Source organism: Dipodomys spectabilis, unplaced genomic scaffold (assembly GCF_019054845.1).
Source record: "Dipodomys spectabilis isolate Male_0828 unplaced genomic scaffold, ASM1905484v1 ptg000597l, whole genome shotgun sequence".
NCBI lineage: Eukaryota > Metazoa > Chordata > Mammalia > Rodentia > Heteromyidae > Dipodomys > Dipodomys spectabilis.
In genome coordinates this window covers 332,534-356,576 of record NW_024871274.1, presented here as the reverse complement: position 1 = coordinate 356,576, position 24,043 = coordinate 332,534, and the positions used below count along the sequence as shown (strand labels likewise).

The window sequence follows — 24,043 nt, the reverse complement described above, 5'->3', positions numbered from 1 at the left end:
TTGCATGTATGAGGCCCTGGGTTCGATTCCTCAGTACCACATAAACAAAAAAAAAAGCCTGAAGTGGTGCTGTGGCTCAAGTGGTAGGGTGCTAGCCTTGAGCTGAAGAGCTGAGGGACAGCACTCAGGCCGAGTTCAGGCCCCAAGACTGGCAAAAAAAAACAAAAACAAAAAAAACTCAGGAACAATGCCCAGGCCCTGTGTTCAAGCCTAGGACTGGCAAAAAACAAACAAAAAGAAATTTACAGGTGCCAGTGGCTCACACCTGTAATCCTAGCTACTCAGGAGGCTGAGATATGAGGATCAAAACTCAGCCAGGGAAGGAAAAGTCCGAGACTCTTATCTCCAATAAACTACCCAAAAGCCAGAAGTAGAGCTATGGCTCAAGAGGCAGAGTGCTACCCTTGAGCAAGACAACTCAGGGACAGCACCTAGGCCCTGAAGTTCAAGCCCCAGTACTGGCAAGCAGGCAAGCAGGCACCCATGTGCACACACACACATGAAAGAAAGAAATATAACACTAAAACCATAAATGACAGTAACTAGGAGGAGAAAAGCTCTGTCAATCTCTATTAAAGAAGAGTAGACTCAAAAGCAATAGATTATTACAAATAACTCCAATATGAAACTGGAAAATTTTATCTTCAGCCAATCAGAAACTGGGTCATTACCCTTCCTTCTTCTATCTGTATTATATGGAAAGCAATGAAAACAAAATAACAACAAATGTATAGTAAAGAAGCATCACACTGAAAACCTGGACTCTGGCTGTGACACTGAAGAATCATCTAAGCTCCAGATGTACTCTATTATTGTTCCTCAGAGTACCACATTACCTGATACTTATCTCACACAAGTGTCAGCTATAATAAGATTCTAAACATTTAGAATTTTCATATTACATATAGGATTTATCAGCTATCATAGAGAGGCATTCATATTAACACAGAACTAAACACTTTTTCCCTTAACACTTTCTTCAACTTTAAGCCTAAGACTTTATACCTTACCTATATTAGTGTCTTTCCCAAGGCTAATTTTGTCTCCTTCATATCAGCTAATATTACTCTATCAAATCTTACCTTGTACACCCTAATTCAAAGCTTACTAACTTTAGAAACTTCCAGGTTATGCATTCAGTATTCAAGCTCCACAACCGACCAAAAAAAATTTTTTTTAATTAAAATTCATTCAGTAACTCCTTCTCAAAATGTGTATAACTTTTATCTATTTTTTTTTTCGGTCGTGGGGCCTGAACTCTGGGCCTGGGCGCTGTCCCTCAGCTCTTCAGCTCAAGGCTAGCGCTCTACCACTTGAGCCACAGAGCCACTTCCGGCTTTTTTCTTTTTGCTTATGTGGTGCTGAGGAATCGAACCCAGGGCCTTGAGCATGCAAGGCAAGCGCTCTATCACTGAGCCACCTTCCCAGCCCCTGTGTATAACTTTTAGTGTATTCTTTGGTAACTAGTGTTGTGAGACCTCACAAATGTAGCTGTGTTTCCCAATCATGCCCACACGTCCCTTTGGCACATACAGAAGCCACCCTTCTGATTCCCAGTACTGCACACTAAGAGCCTGACATAGTACTGACTACAAGAAGTTTTAAATAAATATTTAAACATAACAGCTCATCAACAGAATGTAATCACACAGTGAACAGTGACTATATTCTAGGCACTGAGATTTCTTTTTCTTTTTCAATACTGGGTTTTGGGACTCAGGGTCTTGTACTTGCTTTACCACTTAAGCCCACCCATCTACCTCCAGCCCTTTTGCTTTTAATCTCCAGATACAAGGTCTCACACTTTTGTGTAGGGCTATCCTCACACTGAGGTCCTTCTACTTACTTCTGAGTGGCTGAGATTACAGGTGTGATTTTTTTTTTTTTTTTTGGGGGGGGGGTCCGGTCATGGGGCCTGAACTCTGGGCCTGGGCACTGTCCCACTTGAGCCACAGTGCCACTCTCAGCTTTTTTTCTTTTTGCTTATGTGGTGCTGAGGAAGCGAACCCAGGGCCTCATGCATGCAAGGCAAGCGCTCTACCACTGAGCCACCTTCCCAGCATCTCAGGTGTGATTTTTTTGAGATTGGTTTTCTCTCTTATTTTTGCCCAGGCTGACCTTGAACCACAATCCTTCTATCTTTGCCTCTCAATTAGGATTGTAAAAACTATTTTTTTTTAAAACTCTTCTTTGAATGTTGGGACCGGAGAGGAGTGAGGAAAATATTCAAGAGAGAGCAGTGGGGATGGGAGACTTGTAATACATAGAAAAGTTGACAGGTGGACCCATTGCAACAATGAGTATGTCGAAAAATGAACTTTACAACTTTGGCGAGGGGGGGGGAGGATGAAAGGGATGGGAAGGGGAAACAAAGGAGGAGGCAATAATGCCTGATAAGAAATGTACTCATTATCTTGCCCATGTAATTGTAACCCCTCTACACGGTATTTTCACAATAAAAAAAAGTTGATCAAATAAGTAACTTCATTGAAAGTAATGAATACCAGGTTCTCACTATTAAACTTGGAGTTAAAAATAATACATTTGAAAACTAGATTGAATTAGGTATAGGTTTGTAATCAAAAGTACCACTGTAAACTGAGATTATTCAAGATTTCTGATTATGTGCATGGATGTTTATATACATGTATGTCATATATGTAAATACTTAAGTATATTCTACAGCTGTGACTACTTGAGAGAATTGGAGAGCAGCGATACTTCAAATAAATACAACTTGTAACTAGATTTTTATATAAATACCATTTTCTACCAAATGGAATCAGGGAACTTTGAAAAAAATGACATTCTAATTGGATAAACTACCTGCAAAGATGAACCTGGAAATCCTGTTGTACTGGGAAGTAAGGGAGTCCTCAAAGATTGTGGACATGTCAAAAACATATAGAAGTTGAGCAAACCAGGGGCTGGGAATGTGGCTCAGTGGTAGAGTGCTTGCCTTGCATGCCTGAGGCCCTGGGTTCTATTCCTCAGCACCACATAAGGAAAAAGCCGGAAGTGGCGCTGTGGCTCAAGTGGTAGAGTGCTAGCCTTGAGCTGAAGAGCTGAGGGACAGCGCCCAGGCCCAGAGTTCAGGCCCCACGACTGGACCCAAAGAAAGAAGTTGAACAAACCAAATCAGGATAATATTGAACCTCAAAATAAAGTATTATAGTACTACTGAACCAAAGTGCAAATTGTTAAGTCCAATACATATTTTTTAATGAACAACTGAAAGAAGAGAAACAGGACACTTAACATGGTCACAAAGTACATCCCATTAAAATACCTACCAAGTACCAAACAGGAAAGCTAGCTTTAAGATCAAGAAAATTCACAAACACCATTTTTAATTTTTCTTTTCTTTTTTTGGTACTCATAGTTGGACTTGAACTCAGGGCCTCATGCTCTTGCTTAGCTTTCTACACAAAGCTGAATCTCCACCTCCACTTTTGGCTGTTTGCTAGTTAACTTGGATTGGTCTGCCTGGACTGATTTTGAACTAGAATTCTCATATTTCAGCTTCCTGAGTAGCTAGGATTATAGGTATGAGCTACTGGTACTCAGCAAACACCATCTTAATTAAGGATAAAAGGGAATGTTAAAAAATGAGACTAAAACTATACACTATACACTATACACTATACACTACAACCGAATGCAATGAAACAAACACATTATCCAAGATATTTCTGCCAAAGATGCATAATCTGAATACAATAACAAGGCAACAGACAAACTCAGATTGAGAAGCTGTAAACCTCAAAAGCATCAGGATACATAGATCAAGGAAAATCAGACATACACACAAAACTGATTTGAAATGAGAGAAAAGAATGACAGCATGGAGGAAAAAGTGACTGGTCACTTAACACTAAAATTAAGAGAAAGAGCTAGGGGAACATTCCAAGGGAAAACAGTTTGAATTTATAATTGCCTATTGTTAGATTTGTGTTTTCATGTACATAATGTGATTAAAAACTAGCACTTAACCTTTCTTATGCCTCTGCCCCCTCATATGATATTTTAGTGTATTTAATATAATCACAAGTAAACCAATTATGCTGGAATTATCAAAATATTAAAAATTACATATAACAGCAATATATATATAACAGTATATTTCCGCTCTTTCAAAATATATTTTTGAGTTGGGATCATGCCTGTAATCCTAGCTATTTAGGGAGCTAAGATTTGAGGATTATGGTTTGAGGATTATGGTTTGAAGCCAGCTTGGGCAGAAAAACCTATGGGACTCTTATCTGTAATTAAGCACCCAGAAAGCTAGCTGGGTGTCGGTGGCTCACGCCTGTAATCCTATCTACTCAGGAGGCTGAGATCTGAGGATCGAGGTTCCAAGCCATCCTGGGCAGGAACATCTGTGAGACTCTTATCTCCAATAAACCACTCAGAAAACCAGAAGTGGTACTGTGGCTCAAGTGGTCAAGAGCGCTAGCCTTGAGCTGAAGAGCTGAGGGACAGTGCCCAGGCCCAGAGTTCAAGCCCCATGACCAACAACAACAAAAAAAAACCAAACAAAAGAAAGAAAAGAAAGCTGTAAGTGCAGCTGTGGCTCAAGTGATAAAGTGCTAGCCTTGAGCAAAAAAAAAAACAAACTTAAAGACAGAGCCCAGGCCCAGAGTTCAAGTTCCAGTCTGGCACTGACACATGCACATGCACACACATACACAAACATACACACACACACACCCCATTTGCACTGACACATGGACACATGCACACACACACACACACACACACACACACACACACACACACACACACACACACACACACCCCATTTGCAGCAGGGTGCCAATGGTTCACATCTATCATCCTAACTACCCAGAAGGTGAAATATGAGGATCATAGGTAATAGCCAGCCAGTGTGAGAATAGTCAAGGGCCCTAATAAGTCAGAACTATGAAGTGTTAATAATCAAAATTATAATTTGGGGCTATCTAATGTAACCATAATGTGTCTAAGGACTGTAGATTAATAGCACATGAATTAAAACCAACCTCTAAATCTCAGTGAGAACTAGCAATATTTGAATTCACTTGTCATTGTTTAGTAGGCACTTGGAAGAACTCAGAACTGCAGCTGATCCCTTGTCTAAATTATCAAATTAGTAAAAGCTGGTGTTCCAATTAATGTTTTACTGCACTTAAAACTGCTACCCTGATTTATGCAAGTTAAAACAACAACAACAAAAAAAACCCAAAGGTTTCATAAAGTGGAACTGCTCTTACCCATTTACACCAAACATAAAATTTAATAGTTTAGCATCATGAGTTATTTCTTTAAAAAAATAATTTCTTTGGAACTAATCAAATTTCAGATATTCTAAATTTTTAAGAAAAAGACTATTCAAAAATTTTTGACAAATGTAAATAGTTAAAGAGATGCTAAACTTAACTGTTTCCATTACGTATAATCAGATGGCTATTGAACAGCTACTGGTCTCTACATAAACGGATATCAACAAAAGAAAATCACTTTTGAAACAGGAATCCTGACTCTAAGTCCTCTTAATTTAAGATATTACCTAAGTGGAAGATTTCTTCAAGGGTTATTTTTAGGATAAAAGAAAACCATTAAGATCAATGAAAACACTCAAAATATAGATTTTTTTCATTAAAATCTCATTCAATAATGAAAGAATCAAGTTTATCAAGGTAATTTGTGACAAATATTAGATGTGTAAAATTATATTAACTCTAAGCTTGCTCCTGGTTATCAAAATCTTTGTGCTTTTCCTACACTTAACTATTCAGTGTAATAAAACAACTGTGTCCTACCTGGTTACTTTACAGCTTGATTCAATTAAGTCATTTTCAAAGTCAAGCAGGCTGGAAGGCTGATTGTATTCCAATGGAGAGGTCAGTCTTTTCAAACGCATTAGACCAACACAAAATTTTGCTCCCATCTCTTCTAATTCTCGAGTACCAATCTGTAAACCCTAGAAATAAGGTAGTATTACATGTAAATTAGAAAGTTTGCTTTCCTTTTGCTGCATCTCATTAAAAAGAATTTGTAATTACATAAATAATATTAAAAGGCTGATATGAAAATATGACTTTATACTGTAAAGTTCTTAATAACATGAAATTATTCCAGGTTACAAAGTAAATTGTTCTAAAAAACTATTTCTAAAATGCCTACTCAACTCTGGCTTTTCTACAGATCATAGATAATTTTACCAAAATGTCTCCATCCCATTCATAATGGAGCAAATTATTTTACCAACAAATTAGGGAGGAAAAACTGATGAACATTAAGTTTTATGCTTGTTACTTTTACAGTTGTGTGAAACTATTTCAACAAAATCTGGTTAAGAGTTCCTGTAATCATGTTCACAAACAAGACCACACTAAAGCTACCAGCACGACTATGTTTATTGCAGCATTATTTACCATAGCTAAGATATGGAACCAACCCAGATGCCCCTCAGTAGAAGAGTGGATCAAGAAAATGTGGTATATATACACAATGGAATTCTATGCCTCTATCAGAAAGAATGACATTGCCCCATTTGTTAGGAAATGGAAAGACTTTGAAAAAATTTTATTAAGTGAAGTAAGTCAGGCCCAAAGAAACATAGGTCCCATGGTTTCCCTTATTTGCAATAACTAGTGTATGTCTGAGTCAAGCAGAAAAGGTCAGATAAGTTGATGTTAGGGAAATGAACCCTAAGATACATATTCAAATGGTTTTCTTTCATGCGATTGTTTCTAACACATTTATAAGATTATTTCTTTGTTGCTTTGTATGTCCTTCCCCCACGGTATAACCCCTACTTTCACTGTATTTGATGTTGGTATAATTTGTGGAGGGGAAAGGAAAAAATAAGAGTTTAAATAGGGATACAGGTGGACCCATTGCAACAATGAGACGTACAAGTGTATTTGATATTGTTATAATTTGTGGAGGGGAAAGGAAAAAACAAATGGTTTAAATAGGGATACAGGTGGACCCATTGCAACAATGAGACCTACAAGTCATTATGTAGAAAACGAACTTTACAACTTTGGTGCAGGCGGGGGTGTGTGTGTGTGTGTGTGTGTGTGTGTGTGTGTGTGTGTGTGTGTGTGTGTGTGTGTGTGTGTGTGTGTGTGTGTGTGTGTGTGTGTGTGTGTGTGTGTGTGTGTGTGTGTGTGTGTGTGTGTGTGTGTGTGTGTGTGTGTGTGTGTAGATAAAGGGGTGGGGGGAGGATGGGATGGGAAGGGGAAACAAAGGAGGAGGCTCCAATGCTTGATAAGAAATGTACTCATTATCTTGCCTATGTAATTGTAACCTCTCTGTACAGTATTTTCACAATAAAAAATAAATTAAAAAAAAAGAGTTCCTGTAATCCACCATTCTGGTTGCCAGTGTTGCATATTATAGTCACAGTTCCTGTATGGATGCTTGAACATTCATTACTTTATATATACTAATACAATATGATTTATTCCTAAGTCCGTAAAAAAAAAAAACAAAACAAAGTAACTATCATTAAAAAAAAAAAAAAAAAAAAAATCTAGGGGCTGGGAAGGTGGCTCAGTGGCAGAGCGCTTGCCTTGCATTCATGAGGCCCTGGGTTCGATTCCTCAGCACCACATAAGCAAAAAGAAAAAAGCTGGAAGTGGTGCTATGGCTCAAGTGGTAGAGCGCTAGCTTTGAGCTGAAGAGCTCAGGGACAGCGCCCAGACCCAGAGTTCAGGCCCCATGAACAGACCCAAAACAAACAAACAAACAAAAAACCCAAATCTAAGCAAATAACGTTAACAGTCAGTTAATTTTCCATTTTCTGTGGCAATTAAGCAAATTCATTTCAGGTGGGTTCCAGTGGCTCACTCTTATAATCCAGCTACTCAAGAGGCTGAGATCTCAAGATCTCAATTTAGAGCCAACCCAGGCAGTCAAATCTGTGAGACCCTTATCTTTAACCAGAAAAAAAGATCCAGAAGTGGAGATGTGGCTCCAATGGTAAAGCACAAAAGCTGAGCTGGAGGCCCTGAGTCAAGCCCCCAGTACAAGCAGGGATGCACATGCACACACATGCGCACACACATGTGAAGAATTAGACAGATGTAACTAAAACTTAAGGTATTAAGCAAGCTATTTAGTTCAGAGAAGTTGAAAAAAAACATGCTTATTATTATAGCTGATTCAATTCCATTATAGCAAATTACTTATAATTTAATTTTAAAAATGTACTTGAAAACTATGAGCATATGCATGACACTACTTTATGTCCAGAGCTCCTGAGTTGCTCACCTTGTATTTTCCATGATCACAGCCACACAAAGTACTCTCCATGGTATAGCTTCTCTGCACTCCTATTTCCCGCCAAACTACAACACGTGCTGTAGATTCTTTAGATTTTTCCACTACAAAGCTACAGCTGCTCATGCAAAATGCTGGGGCAATGTGGCTCAATATCTTAGGCAATGTCTATAAAACAAAAGTTTGAATAAAATAAACAAATGGTTATCATTTAAGGAAACAGTGGAAGAAATGGTCACATTTACAGTAGTAATATAGAATACAGTATAGCACAGAATACAATCATTTAAGAAAACCATGATTCTCTGGGCAACGGCGGCTCACGCCTACAATCCTAACTACTCAGGAGGCTGAGATCTGAGGACTGCAATTCAAAGTCAGCCCAGGCAAGAAGTCTATGAGACTCTTATCTCCAATAAACTACTCAGAAAAAGCTGGAAGGTAACAATGTGGCTCAAGTTGTAGAGCTCTAGCCTTGAACAAAAGAACTCAGAGACAGCACCCAGGCTGAGTTCAAGGACCACGACCAAAATAAAAAAAAAAATTAAAAAAAAAAATCTGGGTGCTGGTGGCTCACATCTGTAATTGTAGCTACTCAGGAGGCTGGGATCTGTCAGCCCATGCACAAAAAATAAATAAATAAGTACAAAGACTGCCTCTCCAAAATAATCAGTGAAGAGCCATGCTGGAGGCATGGCAAGCAGAGCAGGCATGAGACCCTGAGTTCAAATCTTAAAGCTGGCAAAATAAATAAAACAAGTTTGACATCTACCAATGCATACATATATATGTATACATATATGTATGTGTGTATATATATGTGTATATATATATATATAAACACATTTATAGAAATATGCTTTGAAGCAAGTTTCATAGCACACAGGTAAAAGTGACTACTCAAAGTTAAGGGAACTGAGAGATGACCTACATTTATTAATTTACATGTTTCTACTAAATGTCTTCTTCTAATTTTGTTTCAAAAATTTACTTACTTGAGAAGGGGAAAGAAGAAATAGAGAACACCAAAAAGGAAGTGTGCTTTCAAATTCTGTAGACAATGGTATGTTACATTTTTTTGGGAAAATAACCTGGGGCACATGCTTGAGCCTTGCTATGGCAGGAGAGATGTTCCAACAAGTAGAAAGCACCAGTAAGCCAGACGCTGGTGGCTCACACCTGTAATCCTAGCTACTCAGGAGGCTGGGATCTGAGGATCATGCTTCAAAGCCAGCCAGGGCATGAAGGCCGTGATATTCTAATCTCCAATAAACCATCAAAAAACTGGAAGTGGTGCTGTGGCTCAAGTGGTAGAGCAGTAGCCTTGAGCCAAAAAGCTGAGGGACAGTGCCCAGGCCCAGAATTCAAGCCCCACAACTGACAAAAAAAAAAAGAAAGAAAAAAGAAAGCACAAGGAACTTGAAACAGCAACATCGCAATTCTGTCTAAAACACATCACTTTTCAGCCAAGGCTTCAAGTACATCAACTCACAAACAAGTCTTAGTTGATAGACTTGTACAGAAGCAGTGAGCATTTCCACATCGCTGAGCACTCTAAGGCTCAAAATAGCCTCATATGAAAGTACACTAAAAGCTATAAGCACAGACCAAAAAAGGTAATTGTTATACACTTGTTAGTACATAAAATTAATTCATCTATTCAACAAAAATATTTGCATAATACCTACTAAGTACTGAAGGTCATAAGGCAACCAAATAAAGACTGTATTTGGTCAGTTAGCTCAAAATTAGTAATGTACTATCCATAATATTTAGCAGTATTAAAAGGTACTTCAAGAGCTATTAGTTACTTTATTAAATTAAAATCACCAATTTTCTTCCCAAAAGGGACCATCAAAGCATTTAATAATAATAGCTTATTTTAGACATTTTATGTAAACCTAGAAGTTATTTTTTTTTTTAAAAAAGCATTAAGAATTTTCACGTAAGGGGCTGGGAAGGTGGCTCAGTGGTAGAGCGCTTGCCTTGCATGCCTGAGGCCCTGGGTTCGATTCCTCAGCACCATATAAGCAAGAAGAAAAAAGCCGGAAGTGGCGCTGTGGCTCAAGTGGTAGAGTGCTAGCCTTGAGCTGAAGAGCTGAGGGACAGCGCCCAGGCCCAGAGTTCAGGCCTCATGACCGGACAAAAAAAAAAGAAAAGAATTTTCATGTATCTTTCAGGAACATTTCTCACAATCTGATGACCAAGTGTGTTTGTTCCAATTCTATGAAGGCACTGTTGCACCAAGTTTTTGCTTCTAGTGCTGCTGAAAAGTGTGATGCTATTTTGATACATAATATTTAGTAAAAGGATCTAAGAATTGCAGGCATTTTTTATGCAGAGTTCAAAACTTTCTATATACCATCAATGATCAAATGTGGACAGATGATATGTCAACGAGAAAAGGCTCATTCCCAACTACAACAAAATTCAGAAGTATTTAGGAATAAATCAAGCTAAAATATCACGTACGTGGGGAGATTTCATTAAGAATATATGGAAGTGGCACTGTGGCTCAAAGTAGTAGAGCGCTAGCCTTGAGCTGAAGAGCTCAGGGACAGTGCCCAGTGGCAAAGTTCAAGCCCCATAACCAACAGAAAAAAAAAAAAAAAAGACCATTAAAAGACAACAGGGCTCCAATGGCTCATATCTGTAATCCTAGCTACTTAGAAGGCTGAGATATGAGGACTGTTGTTTGAAGCCAGCCAGAATAGGAAAGCTCATGAGATTTTTTTTTTTTTTTATCTCCAATAAACCATTCAAAAGCCAAGAAGTAGAGCTATAGCACAAGTGGTAAAGAACCAGCCTTGAGCAAAATACCTCAGAAATAGAGCCCAGGTCCTGAGGTTCAAGCCCCAGGATGAGCACCAAAAAAAAAAAAAAAAAAAAAAAAGAACATAAAACACAAATTCCTGTAACCCTAACTACTTAGGAAGCTGAGACAATCTCAGCTGGAAGCCAGTCCAGTTGGAGGCCAGTCCAGGTGGAAAAGTTCACAAGATTTCTTTTCAACCCACAGTTGAGCATGATAACACATGCCTATCATCCTAGCAATGATCACCCAAGGCAAAAAAAAAAAATTTACCAAGACTCCATTCTCAGTAGAAGAAGCTGCTGTGTGGTAGATCACACCATTATCCCAGTTACAATGGAAAGACTAAAATAAGTTGATTGCAGTACAGGTGCCCATATTCCCCCAGAAAAAAGAAGAAAAAAATAACCAGCACACAAAAGGGCTACAGATATGGCTTAGCAATAAAGCATTCACATAGTACTCAAACCCTAGATCTTAGTACCAAAAAAAAAACAAACAAAAAACCCAGAGTAATATAATAATTACCATTATCATCATAATAATTTTCTCATATTTAATTGATCTCACAATCAATTCTCTCAAACTTAACTGATCCAAATCCCACCAGTTTATCCACAAACTGATCTTAAACTTTATTAGGAAGAAAAAGGCAAAAATGGGATTTTTTTTAAAGAAACATAAAAGGAAAGCCAGGCATTGGTGGTCACACCTGTAATCTTAGTTATTCAAGAAGCTGAGATCTGAGGATCATAGTTTAAAGCCAGCCCGTACAAGAAAGTCTGTGAGACTTTATCCCCACTAAAATACTAAAAAAATAAACAAACAAACCAGAAGTAGAACTGTGGCTCAAGTGGTAAAGCACTATCCTTGAACAAAAAACGCTCAGGGACCCAGGCACTAAGTTCAAACCCTAGGACAACATGCACACACACACACACACACACAGGACCCAGGCTCTAAGTTCAAACCCTAAGACAACACACACACACACACACACACACACACACACACACACACACACACACACACGAAAATCTGCCCTACCAGATATCAATACTAATTCTAAATTTACCATAATTAAGACAATGTGACCTGCAAAAAGAAAAGAAACAAGAATGAAAATGACATACCCATACATGTAGAACACGGCATGTAACAATGGCTTATTAAATCGACAGAGGAAGGATGTGCTATATAGTAAAGATTTCTAAGACAATTGGTATCCATAGGAAAGCAAGATGTGATTGCCAGGTCACTTATAAAATTGAGCATCTTTACAATAAAATTACATTAAGAAGTAAATCCATTTTTTTAATTTCATTTTGAAAAACAAAAAAATCTGTAACAAAATGGTAAGATGTCAACCTTTTTTGAATCTGAAGTTTGTTTATATTGTGTTGTATTTTGTACTCTATGCATATTTGAAATTCAAAGACTCAAAAATCATCTGTAATAATTACCCTATATCCCATGTCTTCCACAACATCACATGAACTTGCACTATCATTAGTATGCCACACTGTCTCCTTGATACTGCAGCCATACATAAACACATTCTTCTTTCGGGAATGGCCATGATAATCACAATATACCTTGGAAGATAATGTGTAGAAATTAAAACCTATAAATTCAGAAGTTGCCAAACAAAGGTGGTTAATATGAAACCAATGACTGAACATGTCCCTTGGTCTTTTCACTGTAAAAGAGTCATCATATAATAACTTTGCTTATAAAGGTTCTATAATTAATTCTAGAAGGATTTAGGAAAATCCTTTGGAAGTTTTATATCAAGCCCCAAGTGTCACTGTTTCTTTTGCATATACTACTTACCATTTAAAATATGTTATAGATGCTTTCATTAAAATTTTTTTAAACATTTTAGTTTTTTTTTTTTAAGATGAAAAATGATTAAAGTATCAGTTTACTTCTCCCTTCCTGCCAGGTGTTTCTCTTTCCCAATGGAAAATTAAATACTTTAAACACAAGCCCATAACATAAGACCATTCTAATCTAAGCTGAAAAGAGAAAAAACATATACATAACCCAGCACAGCTTCACACTATAACTGCTGCACCTCACATGTGTGAACTGAAGACATCAGTTTCAGAGTTAATGAAAAATGTCAGAAATAAGCTTGTACTAGACCGTTCAAACAATGAAGTTAAATATCTAAAGCTTACAACTAGGAGCTACCAATATCCTCAGATAAAAAAAAGGTTTATAAGAATTATAAACATCAAGCGGATAGAATATGTTACACTAATATACCACAATTTTTTAAAATGGAAAAGATATTGTAAAGAATTGCTGTTGAAATGATTAACACTTAAATTTTAGAACCAGAAAATCATACATTAAAATACTTAGTCACTAATCAAATCAACTGACTAGCCACTAATCAAAATGAAATCATTTGGACTATATAAAATAAAAACAAATATTGCCACCTACCAGAGGCAAGCGTTTCACTGCAGCCAAGTATTGTAGGAGCCCCTTTGCATGGTAAATTGTAGGATGTAAGTCTGGATTTGGACTTTGCCACTGTCTGTTCAAATCCTCTCCACTTAAAGAACAACGATGACTACACATACACAAACACAAAGATACAAAACAATGGTACCAGTATACCTATATGCATTTCTGGTTTAATCTTATGATTCTATTCCGTAAGTATTCAAATGGTATAAATAGAGGGCTCAATTGAATACATTATATTGTTCACCTAATAAATATTTATTGAGCATTTGCTATATATAAGATCTTAGGTTACCTATAAATTCATATATAGTGGTTCTATTCTTTTTTAAACAAAAAACTCAAGTAATGGAAAAAATTAATTCCCAATATTTCATAAAATATATTAGAATAATAAATCATTTCCTCTATCACTACTCTATATCTTGATTGTAGTAGTTTGTAAAAGTGCTAATGAGTCCATCTTCTGAGAAAGTATATAGTCTTATGAAAGTATGTATTCTTATAAAAACATAAATACATTTTCATTTATTCATGGGCATTACGTATTTAAGCCATTAAGCAAAACTCTTAGCAACCAGAAAATTGTAACACAAATATAAAGGAATTTCAATCAATCTCAATTAAAAAGTTATATTTTAGTTCTATAATATATTAATTAAAGTTCTTCTAGATTAAAAAAAATTCAATTATTTCCTAAAATTTGAGAGCTATTCACACTACTACTAATAAATAAGTTGTGTTAGCGTTATCTTTGGAGATGTTTCAAAAACACTTCAGCAATTATTTTAGTCAAAATGATGAAATAAACCTACTGTATGGAATATAAGCCACCTTCACTTCTAGGATTTCCAATCTAAAGAATTCTTCTGTGATCAAATGGGCCTAATACTCCATAGCAATGGAAAGAGATCCCAGATAATTTAAAATCATACAATGGAAAGGAAGAGGAAAGGGAAGAAAGGAGGGAAGAAAGGAAAGAGGAAGGAAAGAAGGAGGATAAACAAAAAGACACACAAGACAATTCAGGTAAGGTAGATGAATAGAAAGTACGTTTTAAGTGTCACAAGTCCTGACACTGTGATTTTTCTAAAGCAATGCAAGATACTCTGATTTTATGGAATCAATAGATACCAAAATTTTTAAGTATATACTACTACTAGATGCAAAATATAATTTAAAAGCTATCTTCAATAAATTCCCCACCAAGAATTCCTTTGTTCTAGAACAAACACCAGTTTTCTTTTCTGCATTAACTTGGACACTATTTCAACAAGTTTACATATGACCAGCCCAATGTTGTATGATATTTCTATAACTATTGCTTAACTTACTTTCCATTGATGACACCATCTGGATTTAGCATAGGGACAATTTTAAAAATATAGGATTCTCGTAAGCTCTGAGCAGTAGGGTTATTACTCATGAGATACTCCAATGTTCCTTTCATAACCCAACTTGCATTAGTTTCTCCAGGATGTACCCGAGCAGATAAGAAAACATAAGGGCGATTTCCTAAGGTACACATAAAATCTCAAATTAAAATGAAACAGCTACTAAAAGTTTGTATGACATTTCACTTTGGGATGTTAGAAGCCTCTACTTTTCTCTACTTAATTGTAAATTCTAATATAAACTCACAGTGGAAGTCACTGGGCACAGATATGTAAAACCACTTATAAGGAATAAAGAAAATACAATATAAACTATGTACTGAAGGATGAAAAGACCTTTTAATGTGAATATAAAATCAACATTATTTTAATTATTTACTTATTTCCAAATGATTAACATGTAAAAATAAGTTCTTTAATGTGAGCTTGATTTTCTAAGTAATAAGTAGCTGGGAAAGTTTAAAATGTAAAAAGTTTTTCTATACAACCAGGGGACAAAGACAATTAGCAGAGTAAAAATGTCTATTTACTCCAAGATTTATCAAAATGATGGAAATAATGTATTTAGATATTTCTAAATCAACAAGACAATCAAGTCATACTCTGATTTTCATAAAAATAGGCTTTCTTTTCTCCTGAAGATCTTTTATCATTCTATCTAAATTACAAAATATTTTTACCATGACTTTAAACCTGAAGCAACAGTTAAAATGTAAAAGGAGAGAAAAACAAGTTGCTTTTCAGTACTTGATGTCAAAACACTTTATAGATTTCTGGTTTTGGGGTGTGTGTGTGTGCGTGCGCATGCGTGTGTGTGTGTGTGTGTGTGTGTGTGTGTGTGTGTGTGTGTGTGTGTGTGTGTGTGTGTGTGTGTGTGTGTGTGTGTGTGTGTGTGTGTGTGTGTGTGTGTGTGTGTGTGTGTGTGGCAGTTTTGGGGTGTGTGTGGCAGTTTTGGGAGAGGGGGTGTTTATCGGTCATGGGGCTTGAACTCTGGGCCTGGGTGCTGTCCTTCAGCTCTTCAGCTGAAGGCTGGCACTCTACCACTAGAGGCACACCGCAACTTCCAGGTTGCTGAGTGGTTTATTGGAGTTAAGAGTCTCATGAACTTTCCTGCCAGAGTTGGCTTTGAACCCGATCCTCAGATCTCAGCCACCTGAGTAGCTAGGATTACAGGTGTGAGCCACTGCACCACTGGCAGTTTTGTTTATAAATAAAATCAATCATCAATTCCTAAACTGATGGAATTATTACATAAACTCTCCAAATTATGTTATATTTTACCTTGAGCACAACTTCTAAGAACTAAAGATGATTAACATCTCAGGGGGCTCCTCACACTCAAGATGAAGAAATTGAGGCCAGAGATAAGTCCATGGCTAGTGATAAGACCAAGATTAGAATACAATCCTTTTGAAGCCTATTCTTAGTATTATTTCCATTATAAAATATATACAGAATAAAAGTAAATGATAATGATAAACATTTTGAATGAAGAAAACAGACTTACTGAATTGACAGATATGTTCATAACAATTAGACTCTGGCATTGCTGTTATAGTCAGCAATGGACAGCTGTTTCCAGACAGGGTTTCACATAACACATCTCTTCGAAAATAGATTTGCTGAGGATTGTGAGCTGATTCCAATTTTTGAAGATGCATCTTTATAAAAAATTTAAAACAAAGTATATAATTATTTAAAAATTCTTTATGGTGTATAGAAATAATGCAGAGAGCTCCACATTACTAGAAGTGTAACTGATTTCTTAAACTCTTATCTCAAACAAGGCCAAGTATAGTTCTACTGTCAGTATCTGGGGAATTTGAACAGGGTGATATCTATAGCACATAAATTAATGAATTATGTAACACCAACAGCAAGGTAAAGGACACAGCCTGTAATATATACATTACAATTTCTGCAGTAAAACATAGGAAAAGTTATCCTAACTGGAATCAATAGTCTAAATGAGCTCATATCTGAGTTATGCATAAGTAGTTTTCAAATCCTTTTGAATCTTGAAATTGTTAAGTGAGTATAGACTTATAATTGTATTTAGAGTGTAAAAAAGAAAATTCAGTGGTACACATTTAGTAACTTCTTTTTTGGATTTCCAGATTAATATACATTCACAATAAAATGTCTAGAAGACAGAGTCAAATAAAAGCTTTAAGACACCTACTCTTTCATCATTTAGATTATCAACAAATGTAATGCATATAAAATCATTATGTGCTACTTTTATGATTTTTTCAGTTAATAATTTATATATAATACATGTTTATAATTATATCACATATTAAAAATGAAATATATGTTTGCAAACACAGTTTTGTTGTTGTTGTTATTTTTGTTGGTCATAGGGCCTGAACTCTGGGCCACGGTGCTGTCCCTCAGCTCTTCAGCTCAAGGCTAGCACTCTACCATTTGAGCCAGAGCACCACTTACGGCTTTTTCTGCTGATGTGGTGTTGAGGAATGGAACTCAGGGCCTCATGTATGCAAGGCAAGCACTCTACCACTGGGCCACCTTCCCAGCCCCACAAACACAAGTTTTAATGATTTTATTATATGTTACATCAAAAATAAATTGTCAAATTATTTATTTTTAGAGATTTAGTTGACTTTCAAGTTTCTGCCTGTGTTCATTCATACAATCATTACTTGGAGGAGAAAAAAACTATGCAAGACACTGAAGACCTAACTGGAGTAAGTGGAGATCTGGATAAGTTGCCCATATCTGGAGAAAAAATGGAATACTCTGAGAATTTACAATAAGGAGATAGGAACCTAGTCAACTATGGCTAAGGAAAAGTCTTCTACAAAAATTTCCATTTAAAGAGAGATTCTAAGAATGAGTCAAAGGGAAAAAACAAAAGGAAAAGCAAACCCAAAGGTCAAAGATTAGAAAGAGCAAAAATAATTATCTCCAAAGATTCATAATAATGAAACTCTACCACTTGAGCCAAGCGCCACTTCCAGTTTTCTGGTGGTTTATTGAAGATAATCACAGACTTTCCTGCCTGGGCTGGCTTTGAACCGTGATCCTCAGATCTCAGCTTCCTGAGAAGCTAGGATTATAGGTGTGAGCCACCAGCACCCAGCCCATTAGGATATTTTATTCTGAGAATAAATCTACCACAGTTGATCATTTAATTAATTGATTCAGTTTGTTTACTTTGGTTTTACAATGCAAATATTAAAGAATCTAAAGAGGTCCCACAAAACAACTTTTATAGGAGAAAAAAAAACATATACTAAGGAATAGGACCATTTACTAATAAAACTTTGATCTTTTCCCATGAAAAATTCAAATTACACCCACATTTTTCTACTCTTACATTTTATGAGATTCAATGCTTCTGGTTAAATAAAACCCCATTAAATTTTGCAAATCATGAATTGTAGTTTAAGGAGCTACGGATTTCTATAAAAAAAATGGGAAGTAAAAATCACATTAAATATCCTTCATAATTCTTTAAGGACCACATTCCCATTTCCTCCCTCCCATTAATGTTTCTAATAAATACAGTAGTATTTTCTAAAACTTCTGGTAATAAACCTTTTTCTTACTTTATTTTCACATTAAAAAACTTTTCTTCAATTATCAGACACAAATACACTCATACTACAATTTAGTTCAGACTTCTCACCTGTAAAGTTGAATATGTATATGGATAGTGATAAGCAAAGTAGCAGACATCATCTTTATGTGGAAAAGTGACAGTGAATGTCATCGTATAGTAGGACTTTCCCTTTTGCCCACCTGCAGCAACTGAACTTCTTGAGAAGTGATTTCTGTAATTGAAAACGTAAACCATGTTTACTTTACCCACTTCGAAGTTCTGATTTTCTCACAACTTTTATCAATTAGAACTTTAAGAGGAAAAAGAAAAAAGAAAAATTCAGTCTATAAAAGTTTAATGTAACCAGTCTAGACAACATAAACTTACTACTAATAAAGCAGCCAACAACATTACTTTTCACCTCCATATTTACTAATTAAATGAAGCTATATACTAAACATCAGGAAAAAAATATAAAACCTAATTCTCTGGTAGGCATAAACATGATGACTTTTAACTCATTCTGTGCTACAAGAGTAAAAATCTGTCTTAAAAAAGACAGCTAACTAAATTATAGAGACAAGGTTTAGATCTAAATCAGTTTATAAAACACATTTTATTTCTATTACATAATACTATCTATACTTGGATTTTAAATTTAAAGGAGTCTTCAAAGTTACTAAAGCAAGGCACCCCAGTTCAAAGAATATAATGATAATTCAACTCTATCGTTACAGTAAAACATAATGAAGTTAGTATCCTCTTGTACAAGTTGGTGTCTCATTTTTAGAATACTTACTAATAGGGGAGGAGTTTTTAATTCCCACTTCCAGGACAGGGAGCAAGAAATGTTTTCCCTTCCCCCACTTCTCCCATCCCTCTCTATTTTATCCTATGAAAGCAACTTAAAAAGATGGGCTTGTGGATTAACTGAAAGTCTGCAACTTGTATCTGTGCCTTCTGATCTGAACAATTCTCTGTTGCAACTGCTTTGCAATCTCCTTGGGCTCCAATAAAGAGAAAATTCACTTACATGCATCTTGTGTAAAAGGCAAACTTCCCTCAAACAGGCAATGCCTTTGTATTATCGCAAAGTAAACAGCCCCAAACTCTGAGATTGATGACCATTTCAATGGTAAAGTGATAATAACAATTCTCTGAAACTCCTTCCAGGACAAAGACTGGGCTAATGGTCAATGAGGCCATACTTGTGGCCTGAGACTGTTTTAACTATGGCACACCTTTCTCACCCCCTGCCTCCGATTTTTCTTTTTAGCTTGAAGCCAATGTCTGTAGTATTCCCAGAAGACTGCTGAAAATGTACTAAAATGCTGTCTTCCCATTGCTGCCATGTAATAAATTTCCTTTTTCTGCCCTTCACCATGACTATTCAACCTAGCCTAAGCCAGACCTAACCTAGGCACTGGTCTTCGGGCCTAGGGTAATACCAAAACAAATCCCTGATAATTTTTTTAACTTGTGAGATCCTCTTTCTTGTAAGACCCCTTGAAATGCTTTTTTTTTTTTTTTTTTAATGCGTGCATCACAAGGGTCTGTAATTTTGTGTGGAAACTAGGAAGCTGAAAGTATACCCTCCACCCCTCCCACCCATCCATCATCCAGTGACAAATCAGAGAGCCTGAATCAGGAGTTGAATCTCACAAATTTAGACTCTTCTGTAGTATGTTTACAATCATACTCATGGAAAATATTTCTGAGGTACAATTGCTAACAAAGTAGCCTGAGCAGCATTCCTTTACAATGCCAGGACATCATTGACAAACCACACATAATTAAATCTAAAAACAGATGAATATAAAGGAATAACTCAGGTCTTCTGATCCTGATCATGGCAGCCTGCCAATTAAACTTCCCATTTCACCAAGGGAGAGCCACTACCACTCAATCAGCTCAGGAGCAGCTACTGAAAATGGACCATTGATCCTGTGAATTTCTTTAAAATCTAAAATGGACCAAAGTTCTTCAGGGAGTAAAAGAAGCAGGATAAATAAAGGAGGTCAGGGAAATACTAGATTATTTTTAGTAACATTAAAAGTCACACACAGGAATTAGAATCAGAAAGTAAACTGAAGGAGCCATTACTTCCCTTCTACCACCTCCTTTTTAATTTCAAGTATAAGAATAAGGAGACATATTGATAACAAGGTCAACAACAACAAAAAGACCTTTTGTTTCTGTATCTTGGGAGTTCATTTCAATTAGCATCATTTTATATGGTCATATGTATACAGCTATTGAGTTAATGTGATCTTCTGATAGAACTACCCTAGACATATACTAATTATTACAAATGAGGAAAACCATGGAGCCCATGTTTCTTTGGGTCTGGCTTACTTCACTTAATATAATTTTTCCCAAGTCTTCTTTCCATTTCCTTACAAATGGGGCAATGTCATTCTTTCTGATGGAAGCATAGAATTCCAGTGTGTGTGTGTGTGTGTGTGTGTGTGTGTGTGTGTGTGTGTGTGTGTGTGTGTGTGTGTGTGTGTGTGTGTGTGTGTGTGTGTGTGTGTGTGTGTGTGTGTGTGTGTGTGTGTGTGTGTGTGTGTGTGTGTGTGTGTGTGTGTGTGTCACATTTTCTTGATCCATTCATCTACTGAGGGGCATTTCAGTTGGTTCCATATCTTAGCTATGGTGAATAATACTGCAATGAACATAATTGTGTTGGTACCTTTAGTGTGGCCTTGCTTGTGATCATTTGGTTAAATGCCCAGTAGTGGGATTGCTGGATCATAGGGGAGGTTCTATGTTTAGTCTTTTGAGGAACCTCCATACTGCTTTCCAAAGTGGTTGAACCAGTTTGCATTCCCACCAACAGTGTAATAGCATTCCCTTTTGGTCACATCCCTGCCAGCATCTACCAAATTCTTTCTTTTTCTTTTTATTTCTTTTTCCCTTTGGTTTGTCCCCAGTAGTCACTGTTGTTGATTCTGGTACCCTGTATCTTGTATATATGTTTATCTATTTATCTGATTTGGGGAAGGGAAGGAGAATAGCAAAATGGTGAAACAAGGACAAAGGGGTGAACCAATGCAACAGTGATACTCGTAAGACACTACGGAAATGAACTTTACAACTTGGGCGGCGGGGGCAGGGGCAGGAAGAGGGATATTGGGAGAAAAATGAAGGAGTGGGAAACAATGTTTGACAAGATATGTACTCACTACCTTACTTATGTAACTGTAGCCCCTCTGTACAGCACCTTTACATCAAAATTTTTAAAAAAGAAGAATAAGGAGACATAAAAGGGCTTATCTACATCTGTCTCCTCTCCTTTGAGATGTGAAGAAACTGCAAGGTTCCTTAAAAGTCGTTAAGTGGCAAAAGGAATTCCTGAAGGTTACCCACTGTCCTGCATTCTGGGTAGGCCACACTTACGTTACCCAGGAAAGACAAGGACCGGGAGTTGCTACAGGACATATCACCTGTACCTCCCAACTCAGAAAACATACAGGCATAAACAGAAACCACCATTAGTTTCTACTCCCATTTCCTCCAAAGGACAGGAAGTAGGGGGTTTTTTTTTAACCTCCCATTTCTTCCTATTTTATCCTGTTACAGTAAAATAAATCCTTAAAAATAAAGAATACTTACTTGTAGTAACAGATATCACTTCCTACACGCATCCACCAGGGTCTGGCATTTAGTGCTTCCCGAACCGAATACATCAGTGGCTGCATACCTTTGAGAGAAATAGAGCAGGGGAGATTTTAGAAGACAGAAAATCCCTTTCAGAATTCCTAGCCCTGCAGTAGTGGCTCACGCCTGTAATCTGAGCTACTCAGAAGGCTGAGATTTGAGGATTGTGGTTTGAAACTAGCCTGGGCAGGAAAATCCATGAGACTTATCTCCAACTAATCACCAAAAAAGCCAAACATGAAACTATGGCTCAGGTGGCAGAGTGGTAGCCTTGAGCAAAAAGCTCAAAGGCAGTGCCCAGGCCCTGAGTTCAAGCCCTAGGGCCTGCATAAAATCATCCTATTATCATCGTCTTCTTCTTCTTCCTGTTCTAGAAAGCATTGAGATTCAGGAAAACTAAAAGGGATTACATTCTGGTTTTGTAGCATTAGTTTAAAAATTCAACGAAACTTGTTAATGTCAACCAATAATATGCCTCATTTTTCAGATTAACAGAAATAAGATTTCAATTTAGAGTAAGAAGTCATTAAATCCTTTCTATTAGGTCTTCCATTAAATCAAGGAAAAATAACATCCCTTTTAACAAGGGAACAAGTCAAAGCCCTATAAAGGAATACTAGAGCAATCTTCTCTGTGACTAGCTCTCCATAGGTTCCTCACTGAGGTGCAGGAGAAAGGTCATAAATACAGGTTGGATTTTGTTCCCACAAAAATTAGATGAAATACACAGCATATTTTCTTTAGCATTGTTACAAATACTCTTTCCTCATGAACCTTAAAATCATCTTATTTAAGTTACCAAAACAATGCATTAGGCTTCTAACCGTAACTGTATTAACACCTTTACACACACTAATTTTACTGGGCTTTTTGTCTGTTTTGGTTTTGGTTTTCGCTGGTCCTGGGGCTTGAACTCAGTGTGGGCACTTTCCCTGAGCCTCTTTGTGCTCAAGACTAGCACTCTACACTTGAGTCAGAGCACCACTTCCAGATTTTTCTGAGTAGTTTATGGGAGATAAAGAGTCTCATGAACTTTCCTGCCCAGGCCACCTTTGAACCGCGATCCTCAGATCTCAGCTTCCTGAGCAGCTAGGATTACAACCATATACCACAAGCATTAGAGGATCACATCATAGTGCCCGACAGGGTTTTTAGGTATACAATCAGGTAATGTGTAATTTTAAATAATTATTTTCTCTTCAAGTACTTATTCTCAACTTCCACTGCATTTCACAAAATAACAACTTGAAAAAAAAGATAACAAATAACTGTTCTGCCCATAACTTTAATGAAAATTTTTTGCCATTCAAAGCAGTATCTGCCATTGTTTTTTGCAAATCAATTTTACCATGCACATAAAAACAGCAAACATTGAATAATTTATATGTGCCAGCTACTTCAATGGGTTATACATATTAAAACAGTCCTTGAGCCTACCAGCCTCCAGGTGGTGCTGTCATCAGTCCCATATTTTGTGACTAATTTTACTAGTCTATTATTCTTACATCTACTAATAGAATATCATGCCTTTTTTCCTTTAAACCAATAATGTTAATGATGCCTACTTATAGTCCAACGAAGTGGTATTCATTTGGTAAAACTATATTAGCTAATATTTAAAATTCCGTTCTTGAATCAAGAGTTTGTCCTTCTAAAAATGATCTTTAGAAATCCTAGCATTGACATTATACCAGCTTCAGAAAAATGAATTCAAAATTATTTATTTACATTGTTTGCTTTTTATTTTATTTTATTGTTGGTCATGGGGCCTGAACTCTGGGTCTGGATGCTGTCCCTCAGCTCTTCAGCTCAAGGCTAGTGCTCTACCACTTGAGCCACAGCGCCACTTCCGGCTTTTTCTGC

General features: G+C 36.6%; 1 protein-coding gene across 2 annotated transcripts in view; it reads right to left on the bottom strand.

Annotated features, from left to right (window-relative positions):
- Agtpbp1 (ATP/GTP binding carboxypeptidase 1) overlaps nt 1–24,043 on the bottom strand; it is a 176,252-nt gene that overhangs the window by 19,365 nt on the left and 132,844 nt on the right. For both annotated transcript variants that reach the window (XM_042671080.1, XM_042671081.1), the window contains exons 18-25: nt 22,136–22,223; nt 18,608–18,752; nt 16,463–16,616; nt 14,896–15,076; nt 13,538–13,667; nt 12,547–12,678; nt 8,263–8,439; nt 5,802–5,962 (exon numbers count right to left, since the gene is read on the bottom strand). In XM_042671080.1, the coding sequence (XP_042527014.1) occupies nt 5,802–5,962; nt 8,263–8,439; nt 12,547–12,678; nt 13,538–13,667; nt 14,896–15,076; nt 16,463–16,616; nt 18,608–18,752; nt 22,136–22,223 (1,168 nt within the window). The remainder of the gene's footprint in view (nt 1–5,801; nt 5,963–8,262; nt 8,440–12,546; nt 12,679–13,537; nt 13,668–14,895; nt 15,077–16,462; nt 16,617–18,607; nt 18,753–22,135; nt 22,224–24,043) is intronic.